Raw genomic sequence first — 16,932 nt, 5'->3', positions numbered from 1 at the left:
AATTCCTTGTGGTTAAAAAAGAAGTTGAAATTGCATCTTAAATGCATTTATGACGTATGTATGCACACTCAGATTGTAACTTTCATTTGCTGGTCTATTCATTTGCTTTCAGGCCACGAACAAAAGATGATCTTAGAGCATATTTTATACTTCTACAGGTAGGAAGTAAAGAAACCTTTATTTACTTATGGGAGTATACATGCACCTCTAGAGCCTTTCTGTTACAGTACATTTGGTGATTTTTCCTTTTATTGTCTTTATTACAGTATTGCTCGCTGATTTTTTGTATTGATTTTGCCTCAAAATCAGTATAACTACAATTAGGGACTAGATGTACTTAAAAAGGCACATTGACACATCTATTGGTGAATAATTTTTGTGAATAATTATGATAGCTTATTGCTTCAATCTGCACATTAGTGCACCAAGTTATGGATAATCATTATTCAAATGTTCACCTGAGGAGTATGACAGTGAAAAGACTAGAAGTCCTGGGGGAAGGGAAAAGGGGGAAGGGAATAAAGAACACACAGGTTGGCAACTGGGCATCAACTGCCATCTCTCAGCATCTCAGAGTGGAACTACGTGACAAAAGGCACAGGTTGGACACTTGTCAGCTTGTCTCAAGTTTTGATGGGAAATGTAGGCATCCTAGTCTTGCAGCTTGGCTCTCTGACTGCTGTCCAATGGACTTTTCAACTGTCACTTGTCCAACATTCCGCCAAGCTGCCTACATTTCCCATCAAAACTTGAGGGAAGCTGACAAGTGTCCAACCTGTGGCTTTTGTCACTTGTGGTTCCGCTCTCAGCTGAAGCAAAGCTGCTCTGCCTATTCCTTCCCTCTCTCCCTTGGAACAGTAAAGACCAGGAGTCCTGGGAAAGTTAGTACGAAACAGTCTGGCAACTCTCCGTCTAATTATCACTAGTGTTACTCAAGCATATAAGCACATGAGGCTGTATTTGAACTTGCAGAGATATATCAGTCTACCTTTAACCCAAAAAGATGTATATTTTTTAAAAAGAATGAAAAATATACTTGCAATGCATTCCATTTAAGAGAAAAAAATAGAAATCATTCTGACTCTTCAACTCTGGTTCAGTATTAATAGAAGTTTGTGGAACCCTTTCAAAAAATTTTAGAAAGTTACTAGCCTTAAAAATAGAGTCAATATACTCAGAACTCTGATGGACAGATTTTATCCAGATGTGTGATTTCTGACTGCTAGTTCCCCATGTGAAAAGCCTTTTTTTTAAAACATCAGATTTAGTGTCACTTGCTGATTTAGGACCAGCCAAAGAATAACTTCACTTGGAAGCTAACCTTTCCAAGCAGTGTACTAGTTACTTAGTATGCAAGGCAGAAACGTTCCTTAAATTTGTCTGTTATCTGGGCATTTATCCAGCGAGTGCAATGTGTTTCTTATTTGAACAGAGAATTGGTGTGAGACAACGCTAGGGCACACTTGTTGATTCATTGAAGGTGCCACATCAAGCTGCTTTGCTAACTTCAACATCATTTTAATGTATATAATTGGGGTATCAAACTTTGTACTCAGAAAGGAGTTCTTCCATCATATCTTGGATGTGCTTCATAAAGTACAATGTCCTAACACCCCCAAGAACCAATTAGTGCAATAAAATTCAGAAAGTGGAATCTTATTCAGAGCCAAGCTACAAGTGACGCCTTACACAGGTTGGACACTTGTCAGCTTCCCTCAAGTTTTGATGGGAAATGTAGGCATCTTGGTCTTGCAACTGTAATGGAGAGCCAAGCTGTAAAACCAGGACGCCTAAATTTCCCATCAAAACTTGAGGGAAGCTGACAAGTGTCCAACCTGTGTAAGGCATCACTTGTAGTTTGGCTGTCAGTGACCAGGCTCAGTATGAAGTATTGTGAAGACACTAACGTTATACTAGATAGCTGCTAAAGGTGTAGGAAATCTGTCTTAATTCAGTGTGTGACTTTAGTGCAGTGGGTGGAACCAGCTTGCGGCAACAGGATGGTGGAGAGGAAAAATCTGTTACTTTATAACAATTTCAATTCAAGCAAATAAAAGTACTGTGTAATTTTTGCAATAGTATTATTACTGTGTTTCTTAGTAAAGTCTAATGTTTATACTAACGAAGTACTTTTAATATTTTTTTCAGAATCCTCTGTTTAGTAATGCATCAACATATGTCATTTATGCTCACCTGCTAAGACAGATTTCTGCTTTAACAGAAGGAGATCATCACTTCTTAGTTCACTGGTTTAAAAAGTAAACCCTTATCTGTTGTTTCTGCACAGTTTCTCTGTTTTAATTAACAATCAGTTCTTTTGCAATCTAGCTAGTATTCATTGGATTAGTTGTTTAGTTTTTTAAAAATCACTGGGATACCAGCAGCTGTTAAAGCACGCAGCTCAATATTTAGATCCCATTTCTTCTGATGAAGTGAGTTTTCATTGGTGTAAGGAGCTAATGGACTACACATGTTCTACTAGTGGAAGGCATCACTATTAGCACAAAAAAACTTTGGATCCCAGCCCATAAATTATAGAATGTTCTACATAGTAGTTATACCTTGTTCATTTTTGGAACTGCAGTATAAAAACTAACCACCCAACCAATGCAATTATGCGGAAGTATGTCCATTTTTATTTTCTTCAGATCTCAATTATTTGGCTTGAAAATGAATAATATCTTAAGTTTTCATTGTTCATGTATTTTACCATATATAGTACATGGTAAATTTTACACATTTGGTAATATGCATGTTATACAGAATCCTTTCTTTAGAACTGAGAACGCCAAATAACTTTTTACGTTAAAAAACAGAGAATAATTTATATATTTAATTTAAAGATTCAAAAATCATGTAATTGTTTTGCTGGTAGACAGGATTTTTTACAGCGCAGTTCTATGCAGAGTTATTCCAATTTAAACCAGTTGAAATGAGTGAATTTAGACTGGAGTAACTTTACATTGGAGTGCACTGTAAAAACATGACTTAAGCTCTAAGTGCTCTGATTCTGATTTTTTTTCAAAGCAGAAACAATGTAGCCTGGACATATTTGAGCTGCTAAAGAACCGCAAAGGAAAGAATTAAGCAACGCTTTTCATGCACTTCTCAGAATTACAGCCTCCACTGGTTGTTTGGATTACAAGAGCAGATAAAAAGAAAACGGGGATCCTCCAAGGTTCATTCATGTAGTACCAAACCAGTTTTGGTTGCAGTTTGTAAAAATATTATTAAAGCTTAAGTGAATGAGGCTAGGTATAAGTAGTTTTAAAAAATAAATGTGTAGGACAAAAATAACTGTTTTTCCTGTAAACTGAAGTTTGTGTTCCAGTAAAACATTGCATTATGTAGTTACATCTGAACCATGTATTTAGTTTTATTTATTCAAAATATTTATTTATTCATTCATTTATTGTAATGCACTGAAGTTGTAAGATGCACATAGAATAAGAAAAGATTTTGTGGGGCTTGGTTATTTAGATTTATAGCCCATCCTTTTTATTTCATCCATCCCTATATCTCAGAGGTATATCCAGGGCTGGCGTGCCCATTGAGGCCAGGTAGGCGGTGGCCTCAGGCGCGGGGTGCCGGAGGGAGCGCCAGAGGAGGCGCGAGGGGCGGGAGCGCGTGCCACAAAGCAGCAGCCTCCTATCCCTCCCGCCCCACGCCGCCGCCGCTGCCAGCACAAGCCCTCGGCCGGGTGCAGCCGCTGCGGGCAGGCATCTGCGGCAGCGCAGGCAACTGAGCGGGAGAGCTCAGAGGCCGCCCACCACAGCGATTGGGCCAGCGGCGGCACACGTGCTCCTGTGAGGACGTCATGCATGACATCATCACACAGGCTGGTGCGTGCGCACCTGCACGCATGCAGGGGGGGTGGCCGGGCGGCCAGCCACAAGTGCCGCAAACCCTTGCACCGCCCCTGGGTATATCAATATATTCAGCAGAGGAGGGGGAGGAATAAGAACTTTTCCTACATAGCACATAATAGACCAATCTCTCATGACCAAGAGACTGTTATCCTGTCCACTGGGCCATCCTAGTTGTAATGCTATGCATTTGTCACTCTTGAATAAAACTTTGACAATTTACTGACAGTTATCCATCAAGGCAGGTTTATGCTACATGCATTAGCCTTGGGGGATCCTCACATTCTTCAGGTAATCAGTTTTTTGTTCACAGCAAACCATGGTTTGCATTTACATCGGTACAATCAAACTATGGCTTGTGCAATCAAACTATGGCTTGTGCTTTCCCTGAAATTTCATTTACACTGAAAGCAGTTTACCATGTTTGAGGGAAAGAAAGGATGTATAAATCCAGGGATCTCCCAGATGCATTCACATAGCATAAAACCATGGTTTGGCACTACATCAAAGCAGATTTGTTTCTTATCTTTTTCAAAACATCCAAATATTCCCATGCATACTGCAATACAACTAATATGGAATTTTCTCCAAAGAACTGATAGCTTCATGAAGAATTTATGATCTAACTGGTGTTATTAAATCAAAATAATTTCAGCATATTTTTCTAGGATGTCACAGAAGAGATTAAAGATGGTCATAGACAGATTACTACAGTTTATTTCTTTACGTCTATTTCCTGCAAAACCTGAAGAACTGCCTCCTGTGGAGAAGTGTAACTGGTGGATTCCATCCGCAACCAAAGTCTTGTCTTTATTTAGTAGGTTTTCCCAGGTGCAATTGGTTTTTGTTCCTTCTTCTAACACAATGCTTTTCTTACCATCATTACTTTTTATCATACTGCAACTAAAGCTTTGCAGTCTAGATAGTACGTCAGATCTAGGAGCCTGAATATTTCTATTGTAATGAGATATATAACTTGTATTAATTAAAAATCAAGATTATTCTTTAATACAACAAATATCATTGCATAACCACTTGTGTCTATATTGGGCAACCAATTATTTGTGCTGAATAACTTTTCTAAATATGGGGATAATTCTTCTTGGCAAAAATCATTTGGTGCACCTTAGTCCTGGTGATTTTCCATTTCTATTTTTCCTTCTGACGTAAAAATTGGTTTATCTAAATGTTCCTTATTTTAGCTATTGGAATCATCTTAAAGTCTTTATTTCATCCCTGTTCACTATATATAATGCTTGTATCTGTGTTCTCCGTAGCTATTTGTAATTTACAATTTTATTATTCTTATCCTTCCCGGCTATGAGATGAATCAGGCACTTTTACAAGTTTATTTCCATATTCAAAGAGCAATTGTGTAGCATAAAGTAAAGATTTAACTGCTGAATAAGCATCATGAAGTGTATGTTTGGCTTTGGCAGATTCCAGAGAAAGCCTGTCACTCTCTAGGCCTGTTGTTTTATGTTTCGTTTACCATTTATTAAGACTAGAATTTCCAGTCTGGATGTTCTGACTGGCCTTGGAAACGAATTAGAAATTTGTGATTGCCCTGAATCCATCCTCCAAAGGAGAGTACAAAGCCAGTCCCCAATTTACAACGCTTCTTTTCAAACTGAAAACATTGATGTGTACAGGCAAAGAATGCCTACAGTTTTAAAGGCCTTCTTTCTACAGTAGCATTTTTTAACTTTCGTGGGTGAGCTAAGAGGTCAGAAATATGAATGAGTGGGTATGACACTGTAAATTAGCTTTTTGACCAAAGATGAGCTTCAAGGAGCAGTAGACAAGAAAGGATCTGCATGAGCTGTAGTAAATGTCTGTCTCACCTGAAATGGGCTCCCTGCATTGGTCTTAGAACAATTGGACTCATATGTAATTATCTTTGACATAAATATAGATCTAATGTTGTCTTGTAAGTCATAAATAAAGAGTATTTCTTTTTTAGCAACATCTCAGTTTAAATTGCCTCTAAACCAAGCTAATTTCAAGTCATTGCCAAAAATGTACTGTTTAAATGTATTTTTACAGATGCTGCAAATACTCTAGTGAATCCTCCAATTATTCCATATACAGATTTCTATAATTCTACACTGGATCATATTGATCTTATGGAAGAATATCATAATTGGCAATGTTATGGAAACTCTCAGAGGTAAGAAGAAAAAGTAACTGTTAGACAAGTGTGTAGCTTCACTGTTGTTCTTTGAAGTATTATATGTGTTTGCTTTTTATTAATATGATTTTTTTCATGTTTATTTATGGCTATGGCATCATCTTGAACTGCAGTTATTTTCAAAATAAACTGCTAGCTATCTTGCAAAATAAATAATGGATTAGATTGTCAAATTAGTCCAAATAATAATTGGACTTGCAAAAGTACAGATTTTCACTTTTTTTACGTCTCATTTGTTATAAGTAGATTGTATAGTTTTTTTCAGACAGCATTGTTATTTTGTGCATTTCAAAGTATTCACAAGACTTCATTGGGTTAATTTCTCAACATTCACTCAATACTCATCCAAATGCAAATATAGGAAGTTTGTAATAGAAGAATATCCTTGTCCAGCACAGGTTGTAAGTCATTCATGCTGTGTTGAACTGGTTTGAGCTGAGATCTTTATGTGACCACCAGTGGTGACCTTCTGCTCCCTTCATTGGACAAACATCTTGGTTTTAATTTGGAAATTTGTTAATCATTTTGTAAACTGCCTTGAACTATGTAGAAAGGCAGAGTATAAATGTTTTAATAAATAAATAAAAATATTCCAGTTTCACTTCCCCGTTAGGTCCTAGTTTGACAGAAAACAAAGCAGCAGACCAAGTGTTTCCCTTTATCCAAGAGGCCATTCAGCACACTAATAACATATATCTGCACTCTGCCTTCAGGCTTCCAGGTTTTCATGGCAATATGAGGGTAAATAGAACCGTGTGTGCATCTTTCTACATAATGCTTATCTGCATTCTTGCAGTGTTTTCTGGGTGTATAGAAATTACTTCGCATTTAATTGGATAGGTCCATTATGTTGCTATACTGATCACTACAGGGCCACTTATATAACTACTAGAGGGAATGTTATAGTATTAATTATGCATTGCTAGCTTCTGTGCCTATGTGATAATACCTCCATTCAGCCACTTTAACAGACTGTTTCTTCCAGTCCTCATAAAAGTAGGTTCACAACTAATTATGTAAAAGTTCATAGCATGTTAAATTGGTATGTAACTGTAGATAATTGAAAGGAAGACTTAGAGCTCATAGTGCATTGTCTGTGAGTGAAGGTATTATGTCAGTGAACATGCGTTTGCAGTCCATTATTTGTTGAGAAGGCAACAGGAGCAAGGTAACCCCAGAGGCAGTTGATCATTCTGGGACAGGAGCTTTCTGCTCAAGACCATCGTCTGATTCTGGGGAAGCAGCATGATCTTGTTCAAGTTCCAGTTTAAGACTTAAAAATAGAAGAAAACAGTAATTTTACTGCAAAATAATAAGCTTTAGGTCTCTAACTGTGTTACATATTCAGCATCTGTCAGCACAGAACTCATACAAAGCAATGATCTCCATGTTAACATTTTTCTTTTCTGCCCCTCTAGTTATTTGCCACTAGAGAGAATGTATAGATGAGATTCCGCTCAGATCACTGTTGTTGTGGAAGACAGCTGTCTGCTTCTTTCCCCACATTTCCTCCCTACAGACTGTTTTGCCATTAACCAGTACACTTCCTGTCTGTGACCTAAGGTTGCTAGGTCCCCCTGTCCTCCCAGTGGGAGGTGGAGGACATGGCACCTACCTTCCCTTTTGTTTCTCCAGGGCCCACATGATAATATCATTTCCAGGAAGTGATGTTATCGCATGGGCCACAGCTTCCCCCTGGATCGCTCTTGCGATTCATGGAGGGGCAAATCAGGGCCAGATCAGGCCTGAATTTGGCCAATTTGGCCCAGATTGGGCTTCTGTGAAGCACAGGAGTGCTTCTGCACTCTGTAGAGGCCCGATCCGAGTCAATTTGGGCCCAGATCAGGCCCAAAATGGCCTGGAACAGACTGCTGTGGAGCATGGGAGCACTCCCCCACTCTGCAGCAGCCTGATCCAGGCCAATTTGGGCCAGAATCAGCCCGGATTGGGCCTGAATCAGCCTAGAATGGGCCACTGCATCATGTGGGAGCACTCCCATGCTCCACAGGGGCCCATTCCAGGCCAATCCAGGCCAATTTGAGCCTGTTCCGGGCCAGATCGGGCCTGCAGGAAAACACTATGCCACCCGGGAGCATGCTCCAGGATGTCTGTGCCTCCTTCGCTGGCCAGGTAATCGGGGGTGGAGAGTGGGAGCGGGGGATGCCCCGCTGGCAACCCTAATCGGAGAGTAAAGTGAAAAAAGAGAAAGGAGGGGTTGCAGTGGGGAAGCAGTTGTAGGTTCACACTACTTGCGATTTCTGCCTTGTAAATCCCCACCATTCTGCATTCATCTTCTTCATCAGTCCTGGAGCTTAACTCCATTGTTCACTGATATATTATATAGCTTTGCCCGTTAAGTAGGCAAACACCTATAAGAAATTGTGATTTTGAAAAAAAATTGGTTAACCTCAGTTTTGACAATTGCTTTTAGGTATTTCACAGCTAATTCACTATGAAAATTTTTAATGGACTACTTTGGAAGCGATTACATTTTTATTTGCTTTATCATTTAGGTTTTCCTTCTGTCAATATCCATTCATTATTTCTATAGCAGCAAAAAAAGTTATTATTCAAAGAGACTCGGAACAACAAATGATAAATATTGCACGGGTATGTGTTCTTATTTATGACAGTATAGAGATTATTAAAATCAGTGTCATGAATTGCTTTGTGTGGTGTTGTGCATTTGGTTGGACACTTCATCTGAGCATCAGAAAGCTGAGCCTAAAAAGAGTGGACCTTTAAGGATTGTCTGTCTCATCTGCATATGGCACTCTATCTTTGAGGTTTTGAAAAGTTTGAACTGCTGTAGGGTTGGTTTTTTGCTGTTTGTTTTTTGGCCTTCCCTTGTAGCCTGTAACTTGGCTTACTTGCAACAGATTTATAATTTGGATTATATAAGTTATTTGTAAGGAACTTGATGTGTGGAGCGCGCTTCCAGAACAGGAAGACAGACAAGATAGGCCTTGCATTTTAAAATATTTTCACCTACTGCAGTATTACTTCATCTCCACCAGAACCAACAGCTATAACAAAACGATTGAGATATTAATGAAAATGGAAAGCATTTATCTGAAACATCTAATCAGTTGCTTTCTTGTTTATGCCAGGGGTGGACTGGCTCAATGGCAAGTCATGATTGCCAGGATTGCAATTTTACCTGTACAGGCAGGTGTACCTCTTTTTTCACCCACCCTCTCTCTTTTCTCCCATTAGTGATTATTCTAAGTATTGTGATGCCAGATGCAAGGGAATGATAATTATAAAGGGGGCTAAGATATTTATAATTTGCTGACAGTTACTGAATATTGGGTATATGGTATTAGTTTGTTTTCTGACAGTGTAGATCTAGCTGTGCTGCGCTAGGTGCATCATTCTTCTTGTCACCACTACAGCATACCAATACTGTACAGAGGAATGATGCTAGTGTCTTTAACTGGCATATGTTTATGTTTGTGTGGTATCACTTTAAGCGGCCATCCCATGGACTCTGTTTGATGGGAGCCCAAAGGCTATTAGATAATGATATACTGTAGTTTCTGGTAAAGGGTTTATATGTTAACCTTTCTTTCTCTTGAATTCTAAACAGCAAAGCCTTGTGGATAAAGTATCACGGAGGCAAAGGCCTGATATGAATATGTTGTTCCTAAATGTGAAAGTGAGAAGAATGCATCTAGTCAGTGATTCATTGGATGAGGTATGTAAAATATTTTCTGACTAGTAACAAAGCCCGTTGTGGGGAAAAATACAACGGGCACTAGAAAGGGGAGGGCAGGCAGGCGGGCATTGCCTCCTCCTCCATGACTGATCCTGGTGGGGTGAAGGTGGGGGACAGGCATTGCTACCTGCTCTGCTCCTGATTCCAGCCCAGTGAAGGGGGGGGAGTCATTGCTGCCTGCTCCATGCCTGATTCCAGCAGGTTGAAGGAGGGCAGGCATTGCCACTTGCTCTGCTCCTGATCCTGGCTGGGTGAAGGTGGTGGGCGGGCATTGCCACCTGCTTCACTCCTGATCCCAGCTGGGTGAAGGGGAGCATTGACACCTGCACCATGCCTGATCCTGACTGAGGGAAGGGGGGTGGGCATTGCCTCCTGCTTTGTACCTGATCCTGGGTGGGTGAAGGGGGCCAGGCATTGCCTCCTTCTCCACACCTGATCCCATCTGAGTGAAGGCAGAGGGGTGGGCATTGCCACCTCCTCCTCTCCTGATCCCTGCTGGGTGAAGGGAGCATTGCTGGGCATTGCCTCCTGCTCCACACCTGATCCTGGCTAGGTGAAGGCAGGGGGGAGGCATTGCTGCCTGCTCAGCTACTGACCAGGCTGGATGAGGGGGGGGAGGGCTTTACTGCCTGCTCTGCTCCAGATCCTGACAAGGTGAAGAGGGGTTCGACATTTCCACCTGCTCTGTGTCTGATCCCAACAGGGTGAAGGCGGGGGGCGGGCATTGCCACCTGCTCCACGCCTGATCCCAGATGGGTGAAGGGGGGACGAGCATTGCCTCCTGCTGATTCTTTCCATGATTCTTTCCATGATTCTTTCCATGTGAAGGGGGCAGGCATTGCCACCTGCTCCACACCTGATTCTGGTGGGTTGAAGGGGGAGCAGGCATTGCCTCCTGCTCAGCGCCTGATCCCGGCCGGGTGAAGGGGGGGGGTATTGCCACCTGCTCTGCTCCTGATCCCAGCTAGGTGAAGGCGGGGCGGGCATTGCTATCTGCTCCACGCCCAATCCTAGCCTGGGCTTCCCACCACAGCATGCTCTCTAGAGGAACAGGCTGCCTCTTCTGGGCTTCCCTCCACAGCAGTGGCCTCTGGAGGCGCATCTTGGTATGAAGTGAGTTGTCAGGATTACGGTTAGCCTTTTATATAGTAGGATGATTGTTGGAAAATATTGCTGACACTTTCATATTCTAACAGATTCAGATTGGTATCCTGGAAATATTGTCGAAGGCTTTCACGGCCAGAGAACGATGGCTGTTGTGGGTTTTCCGGGCTGTATTGCCATGGTCTTGGCATTGTAGTTCCTGACGTTTCAAGAAGTATTCAGACCCACCCGAAAAATACAACAGATGCAACGATCAGCAAAAGACAGTAGAGACCCCCTCACCTCTGCAGGAGTATACCGTATACCCTGCAGCTGTGGACAAGTTTACATCGGGACCACAAAGCGTAGCATCCAGACAAGAATAAAAGAACATGAAAGACACTGCAGACTTGGACAACCTGAAAAATCAGCAGTGGCTGAACATAGCCTAACTCAAACAGGGCACAGTATCTTATTCCAGGACACCAAAATACTGGACAACACTTCCAACTACTTTGTCAGACTGCACAGGGAAGCCATTGAAATTCACAAGCATAAGCAAAACTTCAACAGGAAAGAAGAAACCTTAAGAATGAACAGAGCATGGTTTCCAGTTCTGAAAAACTCCAGGCTAACAAAACATTCTATCCCCGACAATAGCCCTGCAGAGAAGATTAGCACATCAAGTACCAATCCATATGCAAAAGAACCTCCTCAGGATACAGTGAAGCCTCCCACCATTAGCATTCCACACCCTGGGAAACTCTTACAGGATGACTCAGCTCAACCCCATCCCTCCTGAGTAGATACAAATGACCTACATCTTTTCCACACTGTGACACTGAGAGATCTCTGTCTTTTGGTGCTACACCTCTGAAGATGCCAGCCACAGCTGCTGGCGAAACGTCAGGAACTACAATGCCAAGACCACGGCAATACAGCCCGGAAAACCCACAACAACCATCCTGGAAATACCTTGCTCATCAATCTACTTTTCCAGAATGTAACTGATTCTTCGTACTCTATAATTGTGTTCAGGCACATCTACATGAGTGCTGATGCCCACAACTGAGTTAACACACATCTCTTTACTGATGTACTTTAACTTTAACTTTAACTTTAATTGAATTTTTATACCGCCCATCTCCCGAAGGACTCAGGGCGGTGTACAGCAAAAATAAAACATACAAATATAAAACAATAAAAATATAAAATATAAACATATTGAATAATTTAACTCAGAACAGGACAACTCAATTAAAACACATTTAGGCCACCACCTCCTTACTAATATACAAGTTTTCATTAGACCTGTAGCAGACTAGGATCTGGGAGATCCTTCTGTGCCATGAAAGTTTGCTAGGTGACCTTGGACTGGTCACTGTCACAGCACAGGGTTGAGAGGATAAAATGGAGCAGAGAAAAATGATGTAAGCTGCTTTAGTTTAAATGAAGTAAATAAATAAATGTTTCCACTGACACAAGAGTAAGGAGGGGCAATCATACAGTTCACTTCCACAGTGCAACCCTATCCTATAGAGCGTTTAGTTCATTTGAGTCCCACAATTGCAGGCATAGCCATTCGAGAGGTCAAAAGGGGCTTCTTTTCTATCTTGGACCAACAGAAAAGCTGGCTAATATAGTGAAGTGTAGAGTACACAGTGCAGGCTGGCATTATTATTGTATATTTAGAGGCTTTAAGTGCAGTGTACACACCTGGTTTAATAAATGGGCCACTGCGCCATCATGGGGGGCGGGGTTATGCCAGCGTAAATCCAGGATACGCCAGCATAGCTCCTAATTGGCTTCCAGTCCCTCCTTCAAGATTGTGATGCCTGAGTCCTTCTGAGAAATAAAGATGATTCTATACTTCCACAGTCATGTTCTGTGGTATAAAATCTTGGAAGACATGGGAAGGTAATTGAAGAAATACCACATACAAAACAATTTTAAGAAACTATGCATAATTTATTCAGTACTGCTTGCCTCAGTTGAAAACTGTGGAACATATTTATATCTTACTGATGTGAGAATTGTACCACAGTGTGTGTAAATCAATTTAATGCTACCACAAACATGGATAGTACTGGAAGAACTGAGTAAAACACATCTTTGTGAACCTTACATGGAACAAGATAATTAAAGGTACTCTTCCTTTATCTTTAGTAATTCACCTGAAGTATTTAGTACCTAATACTCTTCAACACACATGTTTATGTATTATGATATAAGGTAATAATCCTAGTTTTCCTTTTGTTGCTGGCTACATTTTTGGCTTGTTCCCTCCCTTCCTGCTGGCTCTCGCCCCTTGCTTCGTTCTCTAGTTGGCTACCACCTACTGTTCCTCTTCTTCTGGACCTGGCCACCACTAGTTTCCACACAGTACTTTAGGTTCCCCTGGGTTTGTAGAATCTTAAATGATAGCCATGGTGGATCCTATTCCACAGATATGGCTGTTCACCTGGGGGTCAGTCTTTGGCTGTTAGACAAAATGATAGTGCTACATTAGACCTATGAGAAGTTCTTCTTGTAAACTTCAAGAACAAAATGTTGCCTGGGGTCTCATAATTTTGTGTAGAGACTGATTCCATGTGCATGCATGTTTTAATGGATTATTGCTGCAGGCAGGCCTCCCTGAATGCTGTATCCATGTATGTATGTGCCATCAAGTCTCAATGGACTTGTGACTTCAGCAAAGGCTTTCAAGGCAAATGAGAAGCAGAGATGGTTTTCCACTGTTTTCCTCTCCAAAGTCTTCCTTGGTGGTCCCCCATCCAAGTACCAACCCTGCTTAGCTTTCAAGATCAAGTTATACCATATCATTCCACACACACACACACACACACAGACTGCTGCACGCTGGCAATGAAAAAAAATCCCTCAGTATGTCAACCATTTCTTTCCCATGGAAATTACACTGTGAACCCATAAGAGAAGCAGTATGGAAACTAAGTGCATTAAAGCATAGCTTGAGCTCCTGTAACCATGGCATTCAAATATTTCCCTCTGATTCAAAGAGTGAAGAAAACCCAGTCCCACATCCTGGAGAATGAGTCCTCTAAAGCCAACCAGCTGTGTTTAGCCATGTTTGAACTTTAGAGAATCCAGTAAATTAATATTTTGTGTTAAATAAGAATGATAGAAATGATATTTTGCTCGGAAGGAAGCTAAAGAAAATCTATTTGTCTTTGTTATTCAGTTCAATTGTATTCCTGTTTATATTTTTTTCTTTTAAATAGTTGACAAGGAAGAGGGCAGACTTGAAAAAAAAATTAAAAGTTACTTTTGTAGGAGAGGCTGGTCTTGACATGGGTGGCCTAACAAAAGAATGGTTTCTGCTTCTGATTCGACAGATTTTTCATCCAGATTATGGTAAATATCTAAACTGAAGCTCTTCTAAAATTGCATAAATAAGATGAGAGTTAATAAATGTAAAGGGGTCTTCTTTTGAAAAGCAAAATGAATACTGGCCATCATCACACGGCCATAAATTTAGCACCAAACTAGCGCCATCTCCCGCTGAATGCTCACCTTATTCCGGCTCTCTTGCGATTTCGCCATTCTCCCCAATTCATGCTTTGTGACTCTTTATGTCGTCTTTATCCGCTTCCATGTGAATGCCCTGGATTGACTATGAACACTTTGCAAGACCAAAACGCTCACTCTCCCTGATCATCTGTCTCACCTAACACTGATTCTCCTGCCCTACTCTCCCACAAGCCCCAGCGCGACCCACAATTAAGCCTCAAAGTATTTTTTTTTTAAAAAACATCAGCCTTATAGCGCTATAGTGATATTCTGCCATGGGCTGGAAACCTCTGCTACCTATCACGGTTGGCTTTTGGGTTGGCCCAGCACAACATTGTTTTAACAGAAGAGCGATATAGTGCAAATATGCAGGAAAAAAATTTAAGGGGCGGGATTTTTAGGGCCCTGTTTCCAGAGGCACTTTGACTGACCGTCGAATTGCACTTTTCCCTTTTAATGTGACTGATTGGAAGTGCAAGCAGTCATCAAAAGATGGGAGAATCCGTTCTAATAATGATAACAGAAGAAATGATTTCTGGTGCAAAACTGACGAAATAAGGGCCCGTGTGACGACAGCCACTGTTGCATCAGCTACCTGTGCCAAATCATTCCTTATAACTTTGTTGATGTTGTTGTTTGTTAGATTTATAGCACTATTTTTCTACTCAGTCTCCAAATTTATCTTGTTTAGGATTTTTGTGTTTTACTTTAACAATTATACATTCTGATAAATAATGAAAGGAAAAGCAATTGGAAATAAAAGCAACTGTTTAAACCATCTGTGAGCCACATGCAATTATTTAATGGAGTTTATTTTCTAGTGCTCAGATATCATAAGAATTTAGTCAATGAAAGCTCTTATCTGACAAAATAAACCACTTAAAAGTGCTGCACCTTTGACTGATTTGTGATTATTTAAGTCAGTTTGAAAGAATCCTGCTTAAATTGTCTTGACTTTTGACACCCTGTATTTGAGATATTAGTTAATATAAAATGTTTGCTCTCTTCTACAGGCATGTTTACATATCACAAGGATTCCCACTGTCATTGGTTTAGTAGCTTAAACTGTGATAATTATTCTGAATTCCGATTGGTTGGCGCTGTATCCTTTACTGCCCACTAGAAGGTGCTGTATGCATAGCAAACAGAAAAATATCAAGAATATTTTATACTTTATGTATTCTTTTGGGGGAGGGGTCTTTCATAGAATCATTGCATTGTTTGTGAAGTCAATATCTGTGTACAAATATTTGTGAATTTAAAAAGTACCATCTGTATTTCATTAAATGTAAAATTCAAGAATGAATTAATCACTGGCTCACACACTCCATTTCCCCTCCACTTATGTGGTGCTCATTGATTAACTGAGTCTAGATGGTTCTTATGTTCAAATGCACCTTCCAAAACTTATTTTTCCGCAGTAACTGGTATTCTTAATCAGGATTAAAATGTGAGTCCTCCTGATTACTGGCCACATCTGGTTGTCATGACTAAGTAGAGATCATTGAAAAATTGGGATTTTTATCTTGGCATGGTTGTATAAGAGGGGAAGGAAAGAATGCATGAGCCTGATAGTTAATCAGGTTCATGCTTGTTATGAACAAACTCTGGTATGTTTGTTGGACATTTTAATTGAACCTAGCACTCTGACCTTTACTGTGCTAGTATAGGTTTTCTGTTTGGGGTTTGGGGAGTAAATTGAAATTCCGTATTCTGATGCTGTATTTGGAATTTGAAGACAAAATGGCATAGTGGTAGTATGTCAAACTAGGATCTGGGAAACTCCATGCAGCTTTCTGGGTGACTGTAAGACAGTCGCTGTCTTTTGAGGCCCAATGGCACCCTATGTTATCCTTGTGTCACACCCAAGTCCACCATAAGTACTTTTGATCTGATGTGCACTGGGAGTTCAATGCTCAGAACTAAGTTCCCAGCCACATGGAGGCCTGATCTGAATCATAGCATGCAGGAACAGGGGACTTAAGACTTCCCCTGCGTTATTTTCTTTTATTTGCTTTATTGGGGAAAGGAGTGCACACTTCATGCAGCAACCTTGTTTTTTAATGTACCCTGGTGTCTTCTGCAGCAAATATGAATGACATATGAATGACAGATACATGTCCTTAAACTCATGTTTGAGGATTTATGTCTGTTGTTCTCACTTTGTGTTTGCCACAAGAAACACTGGTATGACATTGTGGTATCTACTGAGACATGATTGCTGATTGAAACGTAGAACTGCTCTCAGAAAGGGATGCACATGCAAGTACAGTTTGCCTCCTAGAAGATACTCAGCAGTGGCAAATTGCAAGGCTGAAATTATGAAACTTTTCTAGTTTAGATTTCAGATTTCTTATCATTTCACATTCAATTTTTTCAAGTTATCTGTTTTTCCTTTCATACATTTTTGCTCTAAAATATAATGGTATTTAGTGACTTGTTAAAAATGTTTTATTGTAATTGGTTAATTGGCTACTATACAACATTAGAGTACAGTTTCCTAAAATGCTGGTCATTTAAACATAAATGAACAACATTTCTCAACT

The 16,932-nt window shown here is 40.4% G+C and overlaps 1 protein-coding gene across 1 annotated transcript in view; it reads left to right on the top strand.

The window, feature by feature from the left end:
• Nucleotides 1-16,932, top strand: part of HECTD2 (HECT domain E3 ubiquitin protein ligase 2) — a 70,063-nt gene that overhangs the window by 39,160 nt on the left and 13,971 nt on the right. The window contains exons 7-14 of the mRNA XM_054982977.1: nucleotides 113-158; nucleotides 2,149-2,258; nucleotides 4,535-4,683; nucleotides 5,913-6,036; nucleotides 8,571-8,667; nucleotides 9,647-9,754; nucleotides 14,098-14,230; nucleotides 15,400-15,488. Coding sequence (XP_054838952.1) covers nucleotides 113-158; nucleotides 2,149-2,258; nucleotides 4,535-4,683; nucleotides 5,913-6,036; nucleotides 8,571-8,667; nucleotides 9,647-9,754; nucleotides 14,098-14,230; nucleotides 15,400-15,488 — 856 coding nt within the window. The remainder of the gene's footprint in view (nucleotides 1-112; nucleotides 159-2,148; nucleotides 2,259-4,534; nucleotides 4,684-5,912; nucleotides 6,037-8,570; nucleotides 8,668-9,646; nucleotides 9,755-14,097; nucleotides 14,231-15,399; nucleotides 15,489-16,932) is intronic.

This window comes from Eublepharis macularius, chromosome 6 (genome assembly GCF_028583425.1).
Source record: "Eublepharis macularius isolate TG4126 chromosome 6, MPM_Emac_v1.0, whole genome shotgun sequence".
In the NCBI taxonomy this organism is placed as follows: Eukaryota; Metazoa; Chordata; class Lepidosauria; order Squamata; family Eublepharidae; genus Eublepharis; species Eublepharis macularius.
The sequence above is the reverse complement of the archived record's forward strand: the minus strand, read 5'-3'. Positions and strand labels throughout refer to the sequence as shown.